This window comes from Callospermophilus lateralis, chromosome 8 (assembly GCF_048772815.1).
Source record: "Callospermophilus lateralis isolate mCalLat2 chromosome 8, mCalLat2.hap1, whole genome shotgun sequence".
Taxonomy (NCBI): domain Eukaryota; kingdom Metazoa; phylum Chordata; class Mammalia; order Rodentia; family Sciuridae; genus Callospermophilus; species Callospermophilus lateralis.
This window is the reverse complement of record NC_135312.1, coordinates 116,142,197-116,163,670: the sequence shown is the minus strand read 5'-3', so window position 1 is coordinate 116,163,670 and position 21,474 is coordinate 116,142,197. Positions and strand designations below refer to the sequence as shown.

At 35.7% G+C, this 21,474-nt stretch overlaps 1 protein-coding gene across 1 annotated transcript in view; it reads right to left on the bottom strand.

The window, feature by feature from the left end:
* Iqcm (IQ motif containing M) overlaps positions 1-21,474 on the bottom strand; it is a 316,123-nt gene that overhangs the window by 159,723 nt on the left and 134,926 nt on the right. The window contains exons 8-10 of the mRNA XM_076864082.1: positions 13,963-14,158; positions 7,754-7,898; positions 1,052-1,186 (exon numbers count right to left, since the gene is read on the bottom strand). Of these exons, the coding sequence (XP_076720197.1) occupies positions 1,052-1,186; positions 7,754-7,898; positions 13,963-14,158 (476 nt within the window). The remainder of the gene's footprint in view (positions 1-1,051; positions 1,187-7,753; positions 7,899-13,962; positions 14,159-21,474) is intronic.

Here is a 21,474-nt window from a genome sequence, read left to right as displayed (position 1 = left end):
ACAGAGAAAGGCAAAAAATGTATGAACTCCTTTATTGGTGGACTCTAAATAAAGTTGAACTCATGAAAGCAGAAAGTAGAATGGTGGTTGCTAGGGGAAGAGTTTTGGGTGAAATGAGGTGATGTTGGCTAAAACATACAAACTTTCTTTTATGGAGTGGATACTAATGACATCTAATATACAGCACAGTGATTATAATACAAATAAGAGAAAGGAGAAAGAAAAATAGTTGATAACATTGTATTGTTTACTTAAAATCTGCTCAGAGAAGATCTTAAGTGGCCTCACCCCCTCACCTATACACACACTTACACACACACACACACACACAGCAACTATAGATGATGCTAGGTGGCTTGATTAACTTGATTGTGGTAATTGTGGTAAATGATTATATCAAGAAACTTGAATATTTTTACTTGTCAATTACATTTCAACAAATCTGAGAAATGAATGAAAGAAAAACTGAAAAGAATCTTAAGGAAAATTCATTGATATTTCTTATGCCCCAGTGACAATTCCCAGCAATCTACTAGGGATCCAGAGAAGAGTGAAATGCTACTCCATATACATTGTTAAATATAGTCAGACAATATTATCCTCTCATTTATTTACTGTTCAGAAAAGAAATCATTTTCTAATGGTAAAATTCTATTGTATTGAAATAGTTTATGATATTGATATATTTAAACTTGACTGTATTTAACAGAACCAAATGTAACTATCCAGGAGAACAACTATTAGTATCAGTATTTAAAATTTTATCATTCAGCCATGTGGAATTTATTATATCAAAATAGATATTCACAAGATATAAAAGTTAAAAATAAACTTATTAACATTGTTTAACCTGCCTTCCTTCATATGTACTAAACTCAGATACAAAGAGATTTGAGGAAAATGACTTTTAAAACAAATTTAGTGAAAGTAAGAGAAGAAAGGTATGGATGAATCAACTAAGGAAGAAACAAGGGAGAAAAGTAGGGAGAAGGAAAGAAGAAAGTGAAAAGATAAGAAGGGAAGAGCAAAAAAGACATCAGGTACTCCTTACCTTTGTTGAACAAGTCCCAATACTCATCAACCTGCTTCTGGGTTGGGTAGTGGCCACAGTCTCTAAAGTACTTAAGGAGATTACTTCTTTCTAATCCCTGCCAATCTTCTCTCTTGGCAAACTTTGTTTCATAGTCTGAAAGTCCAAAAAGGTAAAAGAAAATGAGTTCTTTATAAATAATACCAAGTGCAAGCCGCCTCAAAGGTTCATCTGGATTTGAAATGACTTTAACCCCAGCTTTATTTTCCTATCTGCTGACGCGCTTCCAGGATTCAAGAAGCCTGATGGCCTTGAGAGCTTGTTTGGAGGTTCTAGTAGGGGAGCGCAGCTACTCATATACCCTTGACCGAAGAACGGTCCTCCTCTATAGGGGAAGGTCTTCCTCTTCGACTGAGTGTGCAGCTTCGGGAGGGACACACATAGAACAGTGAGGGAGGAAGGGGACACCCGCCAGATGAATGGATAAAAAAAAATGTGGCATTTATACACAATGGAATATAACTCAGCACTAAAAAATAACAAGAACATGGCATTTGCAGGGGAATGGATGGCATTAGAGAAGATTGTGCTAAGTGAAGCCAATCCCTAAAAAACAAATGCTGAATGTCTTCTCTGATATAAGGGGGGTGAGTCAAAACAGAGTAGGGAGGAAGAGCATGAGAAGAAGATTACCGCTAAACAGGGAAGAGAGGTGGGAGGGAATGGGAGGGAGAAGGGGAATTGCATGAAAGATGGAAGGAGACCCTCATAGTTATACAAAATACATACATGATGGTGTGAGGGGGAAGAAAAAGAGAGAGAGAAATGTGTCACAGTAGATTGGGTAGAGAGAGGTGATGGGAGGGGAGGGGAGGGGAGGGCAGGGGGGATAGGAAGGACAGCAGAATACAACAGACACTAGCTAGTATGGCAGTATGTATATACGTGGCTGTATAACCATGTGATACTGCAATCTGTACACATGGAAAAATGAAAATTCATACCCCATTTGAATCAAATGTATGCTATGTCCAGATCACTGTATTGTCTTGAGCAACTAATAAAAAAAAAAGCCTGATGGCAAAGGGACAAAGGCAGTGCACCCCCAGCTGGCACTGCATGGTCATGAAACTCAGACTGGACCCCCCAAATAAAACAGGGGTTCCTAGATTCTGGTTTCATGACCCTACCACTATCAATGCTTGAACTACATCATAAACATAGCTATATAAAAGTTCTATTTTCAAAGAAGATGTATTCATTGTACATATTGCTGGGATTCAGTGTGATGTTCCAATACAAGCACATGCTAATCAAATCCCACCTCCGTTTATCCACCCCCCAACTCCCTTTCCCAACTTCCAGCAATCATTATTCTATATTCAGGTTGACATTTTTTTTAAGTTCCACATAGGAAGAGGCCATGTAGTACTTGACCTTCAGTATCTGTCATTTCATTTAGCATAATGTCCTTAAGCAGTTCCACCCATTTTTCTGTAAATGACAGGATTTCATCCTTCTTTATGGCTGAATAACACTACATGTATATATACACATTATGTGTGTGTGCATATCATATCCATATACATATATACATATACACACAATGTGTGCATGTGTATATACATACACACACATATATATCACATATTCTTTGCTCATTCAGTGGTTGATGGGCATCTAGGCTGATTTTACATCTTAGCTCTTATGAATAGTGTCATTATAAACATAGGTGTGTAAGTATCTCTTTTATATGCTGATTTTATTCCCTTTGGATTTACACACTGAAATGGAATAGCTGGATCACATTGTAGATCTAATTTTAGTTTTGTGAGCAAGCTCCATACTGTTCTCCATAATTGCTGTACTAATTTACATTTCCATAAACAGTGAACTAGAGTTCCTTTTTTCACATCCATGTCAGCAATGTCAAAATTTCTTGGAAGCCTGACACCTGTTGATCCATTTCAGTATTCATTATTTATTAAGTCCTTTAATTGTTCATCTCTCTCTGTCTCCCCACTCACATCCTAACTGCATAAATTGCTGATTCCAGTTTGTATTGCTTATTCTATTTCTGATTTAGCCCCTAATTGGGAGCAATGTCTTTTTCTCACTGACTTCCTAAGTTCCTACTTCCTATTTTATGGTATTTTGCCCATCTGCACCCCCAGTTCCAGGCTACCATCGAAAACCACTCAGTTTGGTCACCTGTCACCGATCTCCTGTACTTGACATTAGACAGGAGTTAGACAATGACCAAGAGAACTGATGCATACATTTTGTAAATAAAGTTCTCCATAAACATTTTTTTCCTTTCAAAAATGGGATTTTGACAATAGCCAATTTATGGAATCAGCCTAGGTACCCATCAAAAGATGGCTGAATAAAGAAAAGGTCGTCTATACACACAACACAATTCTATTCAACCATAAAGAAGAATGAAATTATGGCATTTGCTGGATGAAACTGGAGAACACCATGCTAAGTGAAATGAACCAGACTCAGAAAGTCAATGGTCAAATGTTTTCTCTCATATGTGGAGGGCAGAGACAGAGAGACAGGGGTGGGGACGGGATTTAAAAAAAAATAAATTTTATTCAAATAGAATGGAGAATAATAAGAGTACAGAAAAGGGATTAAGAGGGAAGAGGGAGGGGAAGGCATAAGGAAATACTGGGGAAAAAATAAACCAAAGTATGCTATGAATGAATCCCATATATTATATAATTACATATAATTATAATGTACTAATTTAAATAATAATAGAAGGGAGATCAGTACAGCAAGTGGATGAGGGAAGGAGGAGGGGAGGGAAAGGGAAGGTTTTGGGGAATGAGTCTGATCCAATTATGTGATGTGCATGTATGACTAGGGCATAATGAATCCTACAGTTATGTATAAGTACCAATAAAAAATATTTTAAAAAGGCGATATTGAGTCTCCACTCTAAAATATGTTCGATTAACCCCATAAAGCAGAATGTTGTCAGTATTGACAGTAAGACAGGGACTGCCTGAAGCAGATCTAGCTTTGAAGTAAGGGCTCCCAATGAGAATAGATATCAGAGTAGTTTCTAACAGAACTATATCATCCTGGCACTCAACCATATGGATTTCAATTTTGTAGTTATTCATTCATTCATTGGTTCATTCATTGAGGGAGATAGTGATGAGATATCAACAAATTCAAGAAATATTTAGTATTTAGAAATATTTAGTAATTCCCTGATATGAGTAGGTAGATTTGGAAAAATATGAGTAGTAGATATCAGTAGTAGATTTGGAAAAATCTTAAAACACAGCAGCAAAATAAACAAATTTATACTTTTTATATCTATGCATTTCTCTCTCTTGGCAAATAAAGTAAAGCAGTTGCTTTTGATGCCACATGAATATCTCCTTCTCTATTACTTTCCTGTGCATTTTGACTTAACTTGGAAGTGCCAGCATCTGCATTTGATTGTCCAGGACTTTATTCTGCCCACCTGTGCAGGAAGCAAGACATACCAGGGAGTTAAGACCCCCACTGCACTGGCCGTCAATTCCTGACTAGGGAGCAGGGAAGAATCTGTGGACAAAAACTTGAAGCGGCCTGGGGATGTGGCTCAAGCGGTAGCGCGCTCGCCTGGCATGCGTGCAGCCCGGGTTCGATCCTCAGCACCACATACAAAGATGTTGTGTCCGCTGAAAACTAAAAAATAAATATTAAAATTCTCTCTCTCTTAAAAAAAAAAAAACTTGAAGCAAGTTGGCTCTACTGTTTTCTTGAGTTCCCTTGATAATGCATTCTGTTCTGAGTTCTGTCCCTTTCCTGTCTCACTTCTCTATTCCACTAACGCATCTTCTGGCATCAACTCCCAATATATTTGCACTTGAAATCCTCAGTTTTGGGATCTGAATCTGGAGAAACCCAAACTACATGTAAGACACAAAGAATGTTACTTTTCATTTTTATTTTTTGTTTATGTAAACATATTTCTCCTTTAAAAAGCATTCATATATATCTTTAGGTTATGTTTTCCTTGAATTAATCAGTTTTAGATGTTTCTCATAAGATCAGAGTGATGCACATATTAACATTATGGCTTTGTGACTAAATAAAGAGATCACAATGTCCCTAGCTTGCAAAGGATGCCCTACAAGCAAACCTTCAGCAAAACACTAGCGGAATTAATATGCCAGACTAGTAGAACCATGGTTTAATATAAAACTTAAATCATGAAATTTAATGAAACTTTCAAAGGACTAAAAGATGCTTAAAAATGTACAGGGAGATTTGTCAAATATCATCACCCAATTACCAGTCAATACACAGAGAAAGGTCAGAGAAATTTTTCTAGGAACAGGAAGACAAAAAGAACTCATAAATTCTGTGGATGCTACAGTTACTTTAACTTTCCGTGTAAATGGTTACATCTGTTGGTAATTCTTTAAATTATTCGTCTAGCTAACTAACCCTATTTTACTGTTCAGATCCTGCGTTGGGCAGAGAACCATCTGTTTTAACTGAGCTCCTTTATTCTTTGTGTCTTGTGAGCCTATTCTCAACACAAGTTCAAGAGTGGTGTGTTCAACATAAGCTGCACCATAGTTCTTTGTCCAAAACCTTCCAACAGATTCCCAGCTCTCTTAGGGTAAACAACAAGGGCCTATGAAGTGTGATATGACCTGAGCTCCCCACTACTTCTCCAATCCCATATAGATCTGCTCACGCTCACAAACTCAATTCCACATAAAAACACTCTCCTGACTTCCTCCCAAACCACTGAAAGTTTTTGTGCTTGCTGTTCCTCTGCCTAGAACACGGTTCCTCCTCCATCTGCCCACTTGGACCACCTCTTATTTTTTAAAGACTTTTTACTCAAAGAGTTCTCCACTAGAAGTCTGATCAGGGTCCAGGATAGAAAACAGACACTACATTAGTTTTTTGTTTATCCCCCTCCAAACTAAGAGGTTATTTTAAGATGAAAAAAATATTGAAATCTCCACTTACAAATCAAGGAGGAGAAGCCACATAAAGAAGGTAAAACGAAGAAAAATAAGCAAGGTTTCTATAAGGTTAAAAATGACTTAGTGACAGAGGTTTGGGTACCAAGCTAAAATGGCATAAAATAGCAGGACCATTATGGGAATGGTATATGATTTGGAGGTCAGCAAGAAAACTAAAGTGGAGGGGTAAAGAGAGGTCAGTGTACCACTGTCAAGTCCTACTATGTATTTTTATAAATATTATAAAATAAGTATATTCATATTAGATGATAAAATACCAAACTACTATACATAAAAGATAAGAATCTCTCACTGAGTTTTGTACTAGGGGGTGGAGAGTTTAGGAGTGAAGGTCTTCAACTCTGAGTGCTTGTGGCTGGAACACCTGTCTCTAACTTCTTCCTTCCTCAACCTCTAGCCACAGAAAAGGAATTGTTCTAATCCAAAGAGTTCTGACAATTTATAAATATCTTTTGGCAAATAATTTTATCATGACTAGTAAACTTAATGAAAACGATCCTTTACCAAGTTTCTTGAGCCCTTCTGATAAACCAGGCATTCATTAAATAGTGGCATTTATTGAAAAATGTGTGGTCCCTGTCTTCATGAAATTTACAGTACTTAATGTGAAATAAACATTTTATAACTAGCTGAGATGGCCAAACATATAATACTTTTTGTCTTATAAATCCATAAAATGATACAAATTAAATATAATTTATTTGCATCATTAATTTTTTGTTATTAGAGAAACTAATAATCTGTTCAGATCTAATAATCAATCCTAGTCCTCAGCAATACTTGATTCATTTATTATAAATAGAAATCAGGATCTCTGAAAGCTGAGCTACACATTGCAGAGCCAGGGATAGAATGCCAACACTAACAAGCAATGTGTGTTTTGTCCACTCAGTATCCACTGACTATTCCTCTGCTATCAATTTTTAATTTTCATTTACACAGCAATCCCTCCTTCAGTGGACAGAGCCTCTGGGCAACTCTCAAGCAAGGTTGACCCTCCCACTGCAAAGAGTCAGAAATCTGACTAAGGCCAAACCAATCATTTGAGGTCTCCCTGGATTTGAATTTAAAGTCTTAGAACACACAAAAAAAATTCTTTAAATGAGCTGGGTGTTATGGCACATTCCTGTAATCCCAGAGGTTTGGAAGGCTGAGGCAGGAGAATCGTGAGTTCAAAGCCAGCCTCAGCAACAGCAAGGTGCTAAGCAGCTCAGTGAGACGCTGTCTCTAAATAAAATACAAAATAGGGTTGGGGATGTGGTACAGTGGTCGAGTGCCCCTGAGTTCAATCCTTGGTACCTGCCCCCACAAAAAGGAATTCTTTAAATGATGTAAGCTGATATGTCTCCCAGGGACAAGTAAAAATTTTTCTTTCCTGTTCCTTCCATCTCTCTATAACACCTCTGATTCATATTCCATCTGATCTAATTCTTCAGTTCTCTTTCTGATAATCTCCCTTTCAATATCCTTGGGTTTTTTTTTTTTTTTTTTTTTTTTTTTTGCTTAGCCAGAATGAGCTTTCTGTTCCTTATCAACAGAGGATCATAATGAATTAATCCAATTATATAAATAAAGCACCTTAAAATGCAAATAGCTTACAGTAATATAAAATATGGCTTACCTTTCCTTACTATGGGTAATTATATATAAAATTTCAATAGTCAAACAATTCCAAACCTAAAATCCAACACGAAATGACTGTGTCACTTACACTTTTTTCTGTCCATCCATTCCTCTAGCTCTGAAAAGTTTATAATTTGTCTTGTCCTCCGGAGACCAAGTCGACACCTTACACGGTGGATTAATCCCCGATACATGTTAATAACTTCTTTCAAATTTGGTCCATGATACAAAGCCTATAACACAATAATACAAACAGTATGGCTATTTATACTTAATTTGATCTACCCTTTTTGTCTAATCTATTTCACCCAATTTCTTAGACTTTGGCTGTATTGACTATTGAGTCCTGTGCTGGTTGAATAGATGCGACCTGGACTGAGATGATCTCCCTGAGGATCAGAGCTCCACCCTGAGTTCTTGCCTTCAGATAGTCCTACTTCCTGCAGAACAGAGGTTTCAATGACATCTACTTTCATAGATGCTTCCTATGTTACTGTCCATATTTCTATAATATGTAGCACATTCTACTAGAAAGATAAATAAAAATTTTATTAAGGGGCTATGTCTGTGGCTCAGTGGTAGAGCATTTGCTTGGCATGTGTGGGGCACTGGGTTTGATTCTCAGCACCACATAAAAATGAATAAATAAAATAAAGGTATATAAAAACTTTTATTAAGGAATTATTCTATAATGGATAATTATTTCCTGAGCTGTCAACTCTGGGTGCTCAATTCTATTTCTTTTCTTTGAAAACTATTCATTCATGTCCTTTACTTAGTTTTGGCTGGGCTCTTACAGGTTTTCTCTGATTTCTTAAAACTTTGAATGTTAAAGAAATTATACCTTTCCTACATATGTGTTAATTTTTTAATTATGTTACCTGTGACTACATCACTCTTCCATACATGCATTTTATACATTCTACTATAAGTTTTTAAAAAGTTAAGCTTTAAAAATTCATTTCAAGTTTCTTTCTTTTCTAAACAGCCAGTTCCATTTTTTTAGTTTCCTATTCTTGACCTCTTGAATTACAGATTTAATTCATTTATTTTTCATTATTTCATTGTTCTAGAATGTACTAAAATTTCTAAACTTTCCTTAGTAGCTTTCCTTTGATGTGCTTTGCATACCATCTTATAAAAGAAAAGACTGAAGTAGAAAATCTTTAAATAACTTTTCAAGGCCTCATACCTAGTTAGTTGCAATATTAGTTTCAAAACCAAAAAATAGAAATACTCAAGAACCTACATTTTCATCTATATCCTATATTCTTGTTAATTTAATTGAACTTTGTGTTTTTTGCCTATTTTGTGATTTTTTTGTTTCTTTTTTTAGTTCATTTCTTTATACATATGATTCTACCATGCTATTTTCATTTTACTATTATTCATTGAAAGTTGTAGTTATCATTTTATTTTTCTTCACCTTTGCTAGGTTTTCTGATTCTTCTCTGAAAATTTGAAATACTATATTCAAACCTACACTTCTTACTACATCATTATTGTAGTAGTAAGTAGTAAGTAGTAAGTAGTAAACAATAATATTTCTTGTTTGCCTAACTACAAACATTATTGAGCATAATTTCACTATCTGCCTCTTCTTTCATCAGATTGTAGATTCTGAACATTTGCTAGTGTTTTTCAACATTTAAGTAACATTTTCCAATGTTTATGTTTAATCTACCTTTTGTTCAAAGAGTTTTGTCCTTTTAAAATAATAATGATGATGATAAATTGGTTGTACTTTGGGGCATCTCTCACCATATGAATCCTAATGGGAAGCAGAACCCATTTCCTACAATTTTGAAGCCAAAGGTAGATGGTCATGACCCATCCCTTTACTGTTGCTTTGATACAAACATGGGACAAAATGTCATTCACTATCTGCACCAACCCTGGACCTTGAATCAAAAGTAATAAAGCTTTCACAAGGAAAACATTAGGAAACGTATTTGTGTGGCAAATAAATTGTGGCTGCAATATCCATTTTCTAAGGGCAGCATTTCTGGAGACAGGGATAACTTGGATTCAGTGTCTGACCTCACGGGATTTAGTAAAGTGACTGCAGTACCAGACACAGCCCTTTGGGTTACATGGCTTTGCTAAGTGCCCCACAGAACCTAAGCCTTCTTTGTGTTATCTGCATCTCTCACTGCATCTCTCATTGGGCTTAGGCCCAATATACAGTATTTGTTATCATCAAATTTTCAATAAAATTTCCATCAAACTTTTTATCATCAAATATACATTACTGAATAAGTGAACATAATTTTCTAGGTAGCTAGAAGCCAATATATTTATGTAATAAAACTATATAATGCTACCTATTCCACAGAGATCCTGAATAGATTTAAGGATTTTGTTATTACATCTAGGGTTATTTGTGGGGGGGGGTAGATAATGAGATGCAATCCATACTTCATCAAAATTTCAAAAGATTCTGTAACCTCCAAAATATTAAAGGCATTGACCTATGCATAGGATATTGGTATAGTAACCATAAAGCTCAGATTTTCCAAGGTTGTTCAATTTTATTTATTTAACAAATGTTATTCCAAGCCAATTTCAAAAATTACTTCTTACTGCAACCATTAGCCATTCAAATGTGCTGGAATTTCAGTATCTTTGGCCAACAGCAACTGGATGTAACACATGGGATTAAAATTCAAAATTTTTAATTATAAATATTCAGAGTAAAATAGTGAACTCTTAGAGGTATTGCTTTGAGGAAATTATTTTGTTTTGTGTTTTTATGATTTTTTAAACATCATTAACACACTCAAACACAGGCAAACAAAGCAGAGATTTTGAAAAGAAAAGGACAATTTGAGTTATGCTGAGTGTTAAATAGAGCTCTCTCCATACTCTTCTTGTGTATGATTGGTAAGGTAATTCAATACTGCTTCATTATTTCCAAATGAACCCAAACTGAGAGCATCTCACAAGAAATATTGGAAATCATATAGTCTCTAGAGTGATCTTAAAGTGACATTATAGCAGACACTGTCCAAAGCAAAAATGTTTGTAGTAGCAGCCACGTAATAAGATGACGGAAGTCTCCCAGTGGAAAGATTGCCACCATGCTAACAATTATCCAGTGATTTTCTGTGCAGCCTCTAGAGCAGAAAGCCTCTTAAGAATTCCCCCGATAGCATCCCTTCACAGAGGCACAGTCCTGGAAACACCATTGATTGAATCACAGGACTGTCCCACTAGCAATTTGACAGTAGACAAAACAACTTTAACCATATCAACAAAGCAGTGATCCAATTTTATACAAAGTACCATTCCAGTGATGGAATTTAAAAAAAAAATCAGTGATCACAAACAAATTTTATAACCAAATAAAAGTCAATAATCTAGTTCATATTGGATTTGTTCCTCTAAAAGTACTTACCATTCTTTTCATCTCCAATTCTATCTCAACATAGAAATTCATTATATTCTTTGTCACTTTCTCTTTTTAATCTCATCCTGGGCCCATTCTTGCTCACTAAGTTTTCTAGAGCTATCGTTGCCCCAGAAATTATGAATGACTATAGTTCTGCCTGATACTAGGAAATGCTATAAATTATGCTGCATACATCAAAACTATGCTGAAAGAACTTTAAAGATATATCTTGTTAGAATGCCATGATAAACTTCTACAACTATAATCTGTCCAATCAATTCACCCACTCCATAGATATTTGTTGAGTGCTTCCCATACATTAATCACGATTCTATACATTTGAAAATAGTAGGAAACAGTAGCAAACAAGACAGATTGTTGTCCTCATAGAATTTACAATGTATTTCACCAAAACAGAACATAAACATACACAAACAAGAAGTGAAATAAGAAAAACGGCAGGTAATAAGTGCACATAGTTAAAGTGAGACACTGTATATAATACATCAAGACAGTGTACGGTGATAGGAATACAAAAATAAAGGGTATGTGCTCCCCAAAATTCATGTAAAATATACTGCCCATGACAGACACGTATGAGACCATTACACTGCAGAGAACTGTGCATTATAATGACCAAGAAGAATGGAGAGATCAGCTCTGCTTGATGGATCAGGGAGAATGTCTAACTGCATATACTTACAATGATCTTGAAAAATAAATCAGGAGTTCATATGAAGATATAGGTGGAAGAGTATTCCAGGCCGAGGTAACAGCGTAAAACCCAGAGATTATTACCCATATTAATATTTAGAAGTTTGCTAGAACACTGGAACTATGTGAATAAGAGCCATGTAATGAAGTCAGACAGAGGCACAAGCCATAACAAGCAGATTCTACATATTATGTTAGAAAGTTAACTCTCTCCTATAATCAGTACTGGGCTATCAAAAGATAAGGGCATAAGAAGGGAGTGTTTTAAATGCAGCGTGTAGCAGAAGATGAGATGGGAAAACATACATGGCAAGGGGTCACTGAGACTACTGCTCTTCACCATGTAAGTTTACATGATGGAAGCTTTGGCAAGAAGCACACAAAATAAGAGAGAATAAGAAATGTGGCTGGGCTGGGGAGGAAGCTAAGTGGTCGAATGCTTGCCTAGCAAGAATGAGGCCCTGGACAAGTGAGGTTCTGGGTGTGTTTCCTAGCACTGCTGGAAAAAAATAACGTTATGAAAATCATAACCAATTGGATATAGGAATCCAGAAGTTGAAGGGATTGAAGAGAATTCCAGGTTTATGGGTTGGACAAGGGATGAGAGAAGATATGAACACAGGTAGCAGAGGAGAGGAAGTGCTGTGTGGAGGAAGAAAATGAGTTCTTTGAGGTGTGTGGAATGTGACTTAATATGGATCTTTCAGGCAGGCAATTTAATACCTGGGTTTAGAGCCCAAGAAAAAGGTTCAAGATATGGCTTTAAATTGGTTTAGACAGCAACTGGCCATGGCTACCGGAGTTGAAACAGGTGATTCCATATGCAAAATAAGCACAGCCTTTGGAGTCAGACAGACATAGGTTTGAATCCTAGCTCTGTAATTTGCCAGCTGCTTGACTTTGAGCAAATGACTTAACTTCTCTAAGCTTCCATTATTTCACTTATATAATAAATACAGCAGCTATCTGCATTAACATGTTCAATCACCAGAACTACATATGTCTATTATGTGTACAAACTAATACATGTGTAAATTTATACCCAGAGATAAGCAGATGAACTACTTCTAACAGTGTCACTGTGCTATTGATATAAGACAGATGAGGCTGGAAACCCAAGGAATTTTCAGAAAGCAGGTTTATTTAAGCTACAGCTATTCAGACCGACTAATGCCTAAAAATCTCTGAACCCCAAATCTTGAAATTCTTTTAGATTTATACTCAGTGGGGTAGCTACATGACAGTGGGTACAGTACATAACAGTTACTCTTATGTCCCATATTCTTAGGCTAGACAGAGGTTTCACAAGTTGTTACCAAGAAAAACAAAAATAGTAACCTTTGCTCAGCAAGTTTTCTTGAGGCAGAGTCTATGACACCATCTCATAGTAAACCTGGCTTTTACAAGAAAGAGGAGGCTTTAAATCACAATGAGCTCCCTGCAGAAACCCTGCTGACATTCTTTATAATGATCTTGTTGACTAGGAGAGAAATTTATGTGTTACTATTATGTTACTATTTTTGGTAGGGGTACCCCGTGGCTACATCACTCTCAGGACAAACATGTTCCGGGGGCCACCTGAAAGTCCATTCTAGAAGACTCCTCCCAGAGAGAAAGGAATTAAAATTCACCTCTTATCTCATTTTCTCTTTATAATTTGTCACCAAGCTTTAGCCTTCCAGGCAAGGACATTTTACATTCTCTCAAAGGTTTGCCAAGATGCATGCAGCCAGGTTCTTTTGCATTTACCCAGCCAAAAGAATTCCTCATAGTTTATTTTAGGAGTCAAAGCCAGGAGAGCTGTCTATAAAAGTTGTCCACATAGATACTGGGAGGGAGAGCATAGTTCTTTTTAAATGTAATATTTGTGTACTGCAAAAAAATACCCACAAGTGTGGGAAGTGAAAGTTCCTCTGAAGAGAAAATAAATAGCAAAGAAGAAACAATATTAGTGCAAAGACAGCTTATACTGTTTTAAGAGTAAGTGGTCTCAGAACTGTTAAGGATAAGTTGGGCCTTTTGTTCAAGAGTATCTGATTTGGCACAATCTGAAGCTGTCACCAGAGCAGATTATTCGTAACATTTTCCTAATCAAAAATATGTAGACAGAACTTACTTAGAAAAATTATAGACCTATTGATCAGATGACTAAGGATTTTAGAACACAGTATAAAATATCATGCATGTCTTACCTTGGACATTAGTCTTTGAAATCTCTTGCGTTCAAGCCACCCCCTGACATGAGCCTGCATGAGGGTGACCATGTCAATGATGTTTTTGGTAATGAAGAGTTTGCTTTTTACTTGGAATACCTGGAAGATTTCTATGTGTGGTCCAATTCTTTTAACTTTATTTTCCAATTTATCACTTTTTTTAACAACTTTTACCCTAAAAATAAAATATGAAACCTTTTTAGAAATAACAAGAAAAATAAACCCTTCTACAGTCTTAAATTCTATCAATGACAAATGCATTGAAATAGGAAATGGATTAAAATTTGCACATAGATTTCAACACATGATATCACTTGCATATATCAATAAAGTTCTCAAAGAAGGTTGAATATCCTAGAATTAATATCCCATGGATAAAGTTAACCTTCTGAAGAAAAGAAATCCAAAAAAAAAAAAAAAGGTGAATCTGTCAAAGTTTATTCACGACTATGCAAAAGAGAATACCTTGATAGGGTAGATTAGCCCACATAATTTCCCCATCCCTGCAAATTGACCTATGGATCTTTATTTTAAACTAAAAACTACTTTAAAATTATTAATTACTTGGCACTAATACTCCGTTATCCAAGTATTATCTGAAAAGTAGTTTGATTCAAACGTTCTCCACTGAAAGGGACTATCATGTGGTGGTGGTAGTGGCAGGGGGGTCATGGGTTGTGGGATTAGCACAGGGAAGAATCATACTAGAAACTATAAGCCCTACAGTACTGATTTGGACAACCCTTGGAGTCAAGATAAATGTGAGAAAACTGAGGACTGTCTACCATGAACAAACTAACTGTAAACTTGTAACTTTGCTTCTAATTTTTTCCCTTTGTATACCTATTTTTCATATGGTGGTCAGTCTTCCTAAATCCAAAGTCTCATTCCCTCGTAATTCTTAGCATGTAAAGATGCATCCTGGTTCTGTATGTCTCTGATAGCTAGAGTTCCACAGAGATCCATAGGTCAATTTGCCCACTAGAGCTGGGTGTTAACCCAGAAGTATACCTCCAAACATACACCTCCAAATTGCAGGCCCAATTCTACTAAATCCCAGAGTAAATCTTTAACTAAAGTCAACTCAGTTTTGCATTATTTTCCCTCCTAGTTTATTTTGATTTCTGTATTAATAGGGTTCTTGAACAAGTCTTATTTTGCTTTGTTTTTTATACAGCTATTATTTTTCTTCCTTGTAACAAAAATGTTGGGAGTCTGATTTTGATAGTTTAACCCAGATATCACAAATCTTTGCTAGGTAGTAGAGAGCAGAGAATCTTAGTTTATCTTTACTGTAGTTTGTCTTGAAGCTTGTGGTATCTTCTGATATGCTCTGTATTATGTCATCTGAATAACAGTGTAGTACCATTCTTGAACACCAGTTTTAATATCATTCAGCAATAATTTTGTAGAAAAGTAGAATGTAAATCATCTCCAGACCAATAAATGTTCAAAAGCAGTATTCACTGGAGATTCTTTTTGATTTCCTGACCTTCCTATCCTAAGCAGCCACAGCCAAGGAGTGAGATTTGCTGAGACACAAATCATGTTCAGTAAAGAGGTAGAAGTGAGGCTGCTAGTTATCTTTGTGTCTCTGTGTGTAAATGAAATTAGGTCTTTCCCCTTCTTGCAAAAGGAAGTTAGCACTGTGAAAGTATTTTCGTATTTGTAGTTCTTTTGTCTCCGTGGTTGGTTCTTTGCCTCATGCTGTCTTGAGAAAACTTTTGGAGATGCATAAATCAAAAATATATCATCTTGTACATTGAAAGGAAGGACAGCTGCCTCAATAAAATAGAAAAAAAGCTACCAGAATAAGTGAAGAAAAATGCTACAGTTTGAGTATGTCTTCCAGAAATTTTGTGTGCTAAAAATTTAATCCTGATATATGTTGATGGTATTTGCAGGTGAGATCTATGGGAAGTGGTTAGGATTAGGTAAAGGCATGAGTGTGGAATCCCTATACCCACACCCTCTATAGCATAAGTAGCTTTATAATAACAGGAAGAGAAATGCAATACATCATGCTTGCTCTGTCTTGCCATATGATGTCCTCTGCCATATTGTGATGCAGTTAATAGGCCCCTACCAGATGATAGCACAACACGATAGACTTCCCAGCACCCAGAACTGTATGAAATAAATGTATTTTATTTACAAAGACATATGTCCCACGTGTGGTATTTGAGTATCACAATAGAAAGTGACAAAAAGTGATAGATGTGTTTTAAACAACAGGACTAAGACCAAAAGTAAGCAAAGTTGGATGTCTATTTAAGACTGATTTTTAAATTTGTTCTAATTAGTTATACATGATGGCATATTACTTTTCACAAATAGAGCACAACTTTTCATTTCTCTGGTTGGACTAAGGAGAGCTTTGCTTGGTTAATATAATAGTTTTTCTAAATAGGGCTCAATGTGTGAAGTAAAGTAGGAATACACATATAATGGAAATGATTGCTTCTGGTTTGTCCAATACTGGAAGACCTAACTGAAATCTAAGAGAGTCTGAGTTGACAATTTTTCTCCTTTCTCTCAGAAGAAATAAGGGTTTTTTTGTGGAAATATTAAAATGAATCAGGACAGTTAAAAAAACGAGAGGAAGTTTCATGTTCTCACAAATAGATGTCAATAACTCTTGAAAAGCTTGGTATGATGCTGGGGTGGGACATAATGTATAACATTGAAGCATCAGCTCCAGGTCACTTGGGCTCTGCTGGTCTCCTGAGCTGCCACAGTTGGAACCAAGTTCTTAATCATCTGCTCAGGAGTGTGTGTGTTTATGAGAAAAACAAAAGGGGATACAGAGAATGAAATTAGTCATTTTGGTTAAAATTGTAGTTGATATGAGTGATTGGAACTCTGTTATGCAAAAGAATTATGAAGAAATGCAAATATGTTTACAAAATCATAGATATGTCTTGTCTACTTTTTAACACTTGAAAGAATTTTTATCTTAGGCCATAAACATACAGACTTTGATCAATAGCACATCTCTAGATGGTTGGAAGTTAAACAAAAGACAAGTTTGAGGGTGTATAGAACTTAGAGAAGGCTTGCTAAAAAAGTGAGTTGTATTTACAAATAATGGGTTGGAAAAGAAGCTGTGAAATATATTAAATGTTGACAAATGTGAATTTTACTAACTTAAGCATAAAATAGAGAAACGATTGTGAATACTTAATTATATGATATAGATAGGATACCAAGAAAAAAGCAAATAGAATTTTAAATCCTTACTATTATACTGACAAAGTGATTTTTAAAATATCTTTCTTCTTAAATATATGTGACTATAGACAAACTGATTTCTTAAGATATAGTCTGCTCTTAATTGGACAAAGGAAAAGTTATTCTGTGTATTCAACATATTTTGCCTAGATAACAAAAACCTCCTTATATTAATAAAAATATTCCTTTTATCAATGCTTTGAAGTTTTTCTTCTCCATTTTTGTGATTGATTTCTCACAAAACGTGGTGTTTTCATATTTAATGTTACTTGCACCTCTGAGACTTTGTTTTACCCTGAAGGTACCTACGACTCCACTCATATTTTGTTCCCTCTGACAGTTCTCTCCAACATATTTTCCCCCAAATCAAGTTCCAAATTGAAAATAAAACGGCTACAATATCTTTTTAACCTTTCTTTTGGGTGTCCCAGCTGGTTCCAGGAACATACCAAAGATTATCTTCTTTGTTATATAAAAGGAGAGATGTTAGAAATAGCAAGGTGTGTTTTACATGCTTGTTATACAAATATTATATGCATGATTTCATAGGAAGCCAAAGGTAAATCCCGTATATTGACATCTATACTGCTTACTTCTTCATATTTGGTCCTAACCAGGAGTTCCAAAACCTACTAGCTTTTAACTTAAAATTCTCAGACATCCAGTTTTTCAAAACATGGTCCAAATAAGCATATAGTTTTAACATTTTGAGCCTTCCACTTTACCTAACATATATTAGCCATCAGACAACCCAAGGGGCTATAAAAGACCTCAAGCCACCACAGTCCTACAGAGCTCTCTGACCCAGAGACCTCCACACCCAACCTGTTGCTGAGTGATATCAGCTATGCTCATAGGACCCCTCCCTGGTTCCCCTCTCCTATGGAGTTCCCTTAACCTTTCCCATTCTGGGTAGTGGCTCCACATCACTGTTTCTGGAAGGCCTCTGCTATAAGAGACTTCTCTCATGCAAACCAGCCCATGTGTTGCCCAAATAAAGCTTGTGTTGTGTGCTACTGCTATTTTGTGGTCATGTCTTTTCTTTGATCAGCTCCAAGATCCTTGAACTTATTCCAATGGTCCATATTTTAATCTAAATCAACACTATACTGTTGATGTCTTATTTATCAAAGTCCAAAACATGAAAAGAATTGACTAATCAAAGAAAATGTCTGCCCCCTATGTTAAATACATAACAACTAACACATTATTAATATAAGGACATTAGAAATAGGCTATTGTAATTGATTGTACTGATGGCAAATTAATACCTCCAATGTGACCTTACAGGTCTTCCCATCAAGAGATGAGGTTTATTTACCCACTGTGTTAGCTTTCCCTTGTTGTGACAAAACACCTGAGATAAACAACTTGAAAGGAAGAAGTTTTATTTTGGCTTATGGTTTCAGAGGTTTCAGTCCCTGAGCAATAGGCCTCAATTGCTTTGAGGCCTGTGCTAATGCTGTACACCATGGTGGAGGAAACCAATTATTCTCATGGCAGAAGGGAAGCAAAGAGAAAGAGAGAGGAAGAGGCCAGGGTTCTAATAGCTCCTTCAAGAGCATGCCCCACAAAGACCTAACTTCCTCCATTAGTTCCCACCTCCTAACAGTTCCATTGGTGACCAAGCCTAAAGCATAAGAGCCTTTTGGGAAGATATCTAAGATCCAAACCATAATACCCACCCTATGAATCTGTGCTAATCTGTGAATTGTCTTGGCCAATAAAATCCAATGGAAATAACAGTGTGCCGGTTCTGAGCATGTGTCTCAAGTGCCCTGGTTCCATTTTTTAAAAGAATTTTATTTTCACAATACCTTTATTCCATTTATTTATTTTTATGTGGTGCTGAGGATCAAACCCAGGACCTTACATGTGCTAGGCAAGCACTCTACCACTGAGCTATAGCCCCAGCCCACATAGATCCATTTTTAGAACCTGACATCTCCATGAGAACCAATCTGGCCTTTAGAGGAAGCTACATGAAGAAACGATAAGTTGCAGCCACCCAAATAAACCCAGGTGACGCCAGCTGGGTCTGGGCTAAAGCCTCACAAGATACAATAGTTGTTATAAGTAACCAGGTTTTGTGATGTTATTATGGCAATAGTTGTCAAATCGACTTTTTAAAGATTTTACTTTAGAAGCAAATTATCACTGTCAAGTAGTAACACTCACGATGAACACCTTCCAAAGGAAAATTTTAAGACCTTGAGTTTTGTCAATGCCCTCAGGGTCCATAATATGTTTTTATTTCAAAGTGATCAATGACTAAATCCTTATGGAATGAATATTTACATTCTCAAAAGAGGACTGCATTCCTCTCCACTCTGAGAGTGCTGGTTATTACACTAAGTCATCCTATATTTGTATGTGGTTCAGTCATCTCACCAGCAGGTGGTTTCTGCCTCTTCCTCACTTGCCTAAAGACCCTGCAATATGTTACAGGTCATAAATATTGTTTTCTGAAAGAAACATCAAAAGAGTGTAGCCTTAGGGGAAAATGCATTGTCTTAATAATTTATCGTAGAAAGAAAAAACTTAGAGAAAGAGCCTTCTCAGTTTAAACTCGTATCATAACCGCAAACCTGCTAGACAAGCAAAAGAACCGAAACAGGATCTCACAACTTCTTTCATCCAGAAACAGTATCATGTTTAGTCTGCTAACTCCAAGAATGCAGAATAATAATTAACTATCTAGGGCTGAATAATTAATTTGTGACTAATGTTCATTTTCTTATAAAAATATAATACTCTTGCTTCAAGTCTATTTATACACTACCGTTTGTGTCTTTATTTGTTCAAGCCTGAATGAAATATCTTTTAAATGGCATAAAAATGGTTCCAACTACCTGTCAGTACTGAGGAAAAAAATAATTCTGTGAGTAAACTTTTAACTGGGTTATAAGTTAATAAATTATCAGAAATAATGTCAACAGGAATTAATTCATGATCACTTATTTTATTCATAAAATAATAAATATATATAATGCCTTTACCAAGTTCATTACATACATATTTATTTATAAATATTTTTTCTACCATGGTATAATTGAAAACTCTAATTAGTATCCATTTCTCATGCTTAAGGTAGTATATGTAACTGCAAGTCATTAAACTCAGTGTGATGGCCCCATTAGTAATATAGATTCTTTTATGAAAAATGATGCTCACAAAGTTCTACTAGAAAACCAGTCTATCTCCTACATTGCTATAGAATTCTCCACCTAAAAGAATGTTATTTCCTGACAAATAAGGCATATTAGGAAATTAGTGCATATTAAAAAGAGAAAGGGGATACGTTTACTACTGTATATAATGTAGGTAAAACCTGAGGTAGGAAAATTGGACGATTACTAATTCCTAACATCAGCAGAAGAACTGACAAGGGCAATAAAAATCTCTGCCACATAAAATCATTTTAAAAGAATATGACATGAGGAGATTTGTCAATCTTCTAGACAGAAGTTATTGATGCCTTTATACCATATGATGCTAGTTTTGCTAATCATACAATATGGATATCTATGTTTTAATTTGTACCTTATTCCATATGTTAATGAAATTGGTCCTCCAAATATTATTAATCAAAATTACTGAACATAGGTATGTAGTCATAATCACACCTTACAAGTGTACCTCAATCACAAGGTGGGACTGAGAGAGCAAACTGACTTCTCCCTCGACATTTTCACCATATGTAGGCATACAAATCCTCTCTCACAGTCCGGTGGGGTGAGGGTAAGGCATCTGTCACCTCTTAACAAACAGGCAATTCTATCTACAAAGTTACTGGAGCCTCAGTCTCTTTTCCAAAAATTATTACTGAACCCATAACGCAACAATTAAGTTTAAGTCGATCCTGATTTATTGTGATCCTGGATGGAAATGCAAATTTTAGTCATTTAGTTGATGCTCACCTAACACAATCCAAGAATAGCATTCAGACAAGAATAGGAGATTAGATCCCTTCATATTCAGATTTATACTCATTTTCCAGACAAAACAACATCTATTGCTGATTTCTTTTTAATTATAGCTCCCAAATCTGTCTTCATATAAGTCTCATTTCAAATTCTCTGTCTCTGACACTAAATCCTCATAAAAATTAACATCCCATATTTTTTTCTCATTATATTTCCTGATTTTGGAATAATAATTCCTAAACTCAGTTTTGTGGTAGCCACACGACAAGGTGCCTTGAAGCTTTCATTGTACTTTCAAAAATCTTATTGTGATTAATTAAAATACAACCTGGCC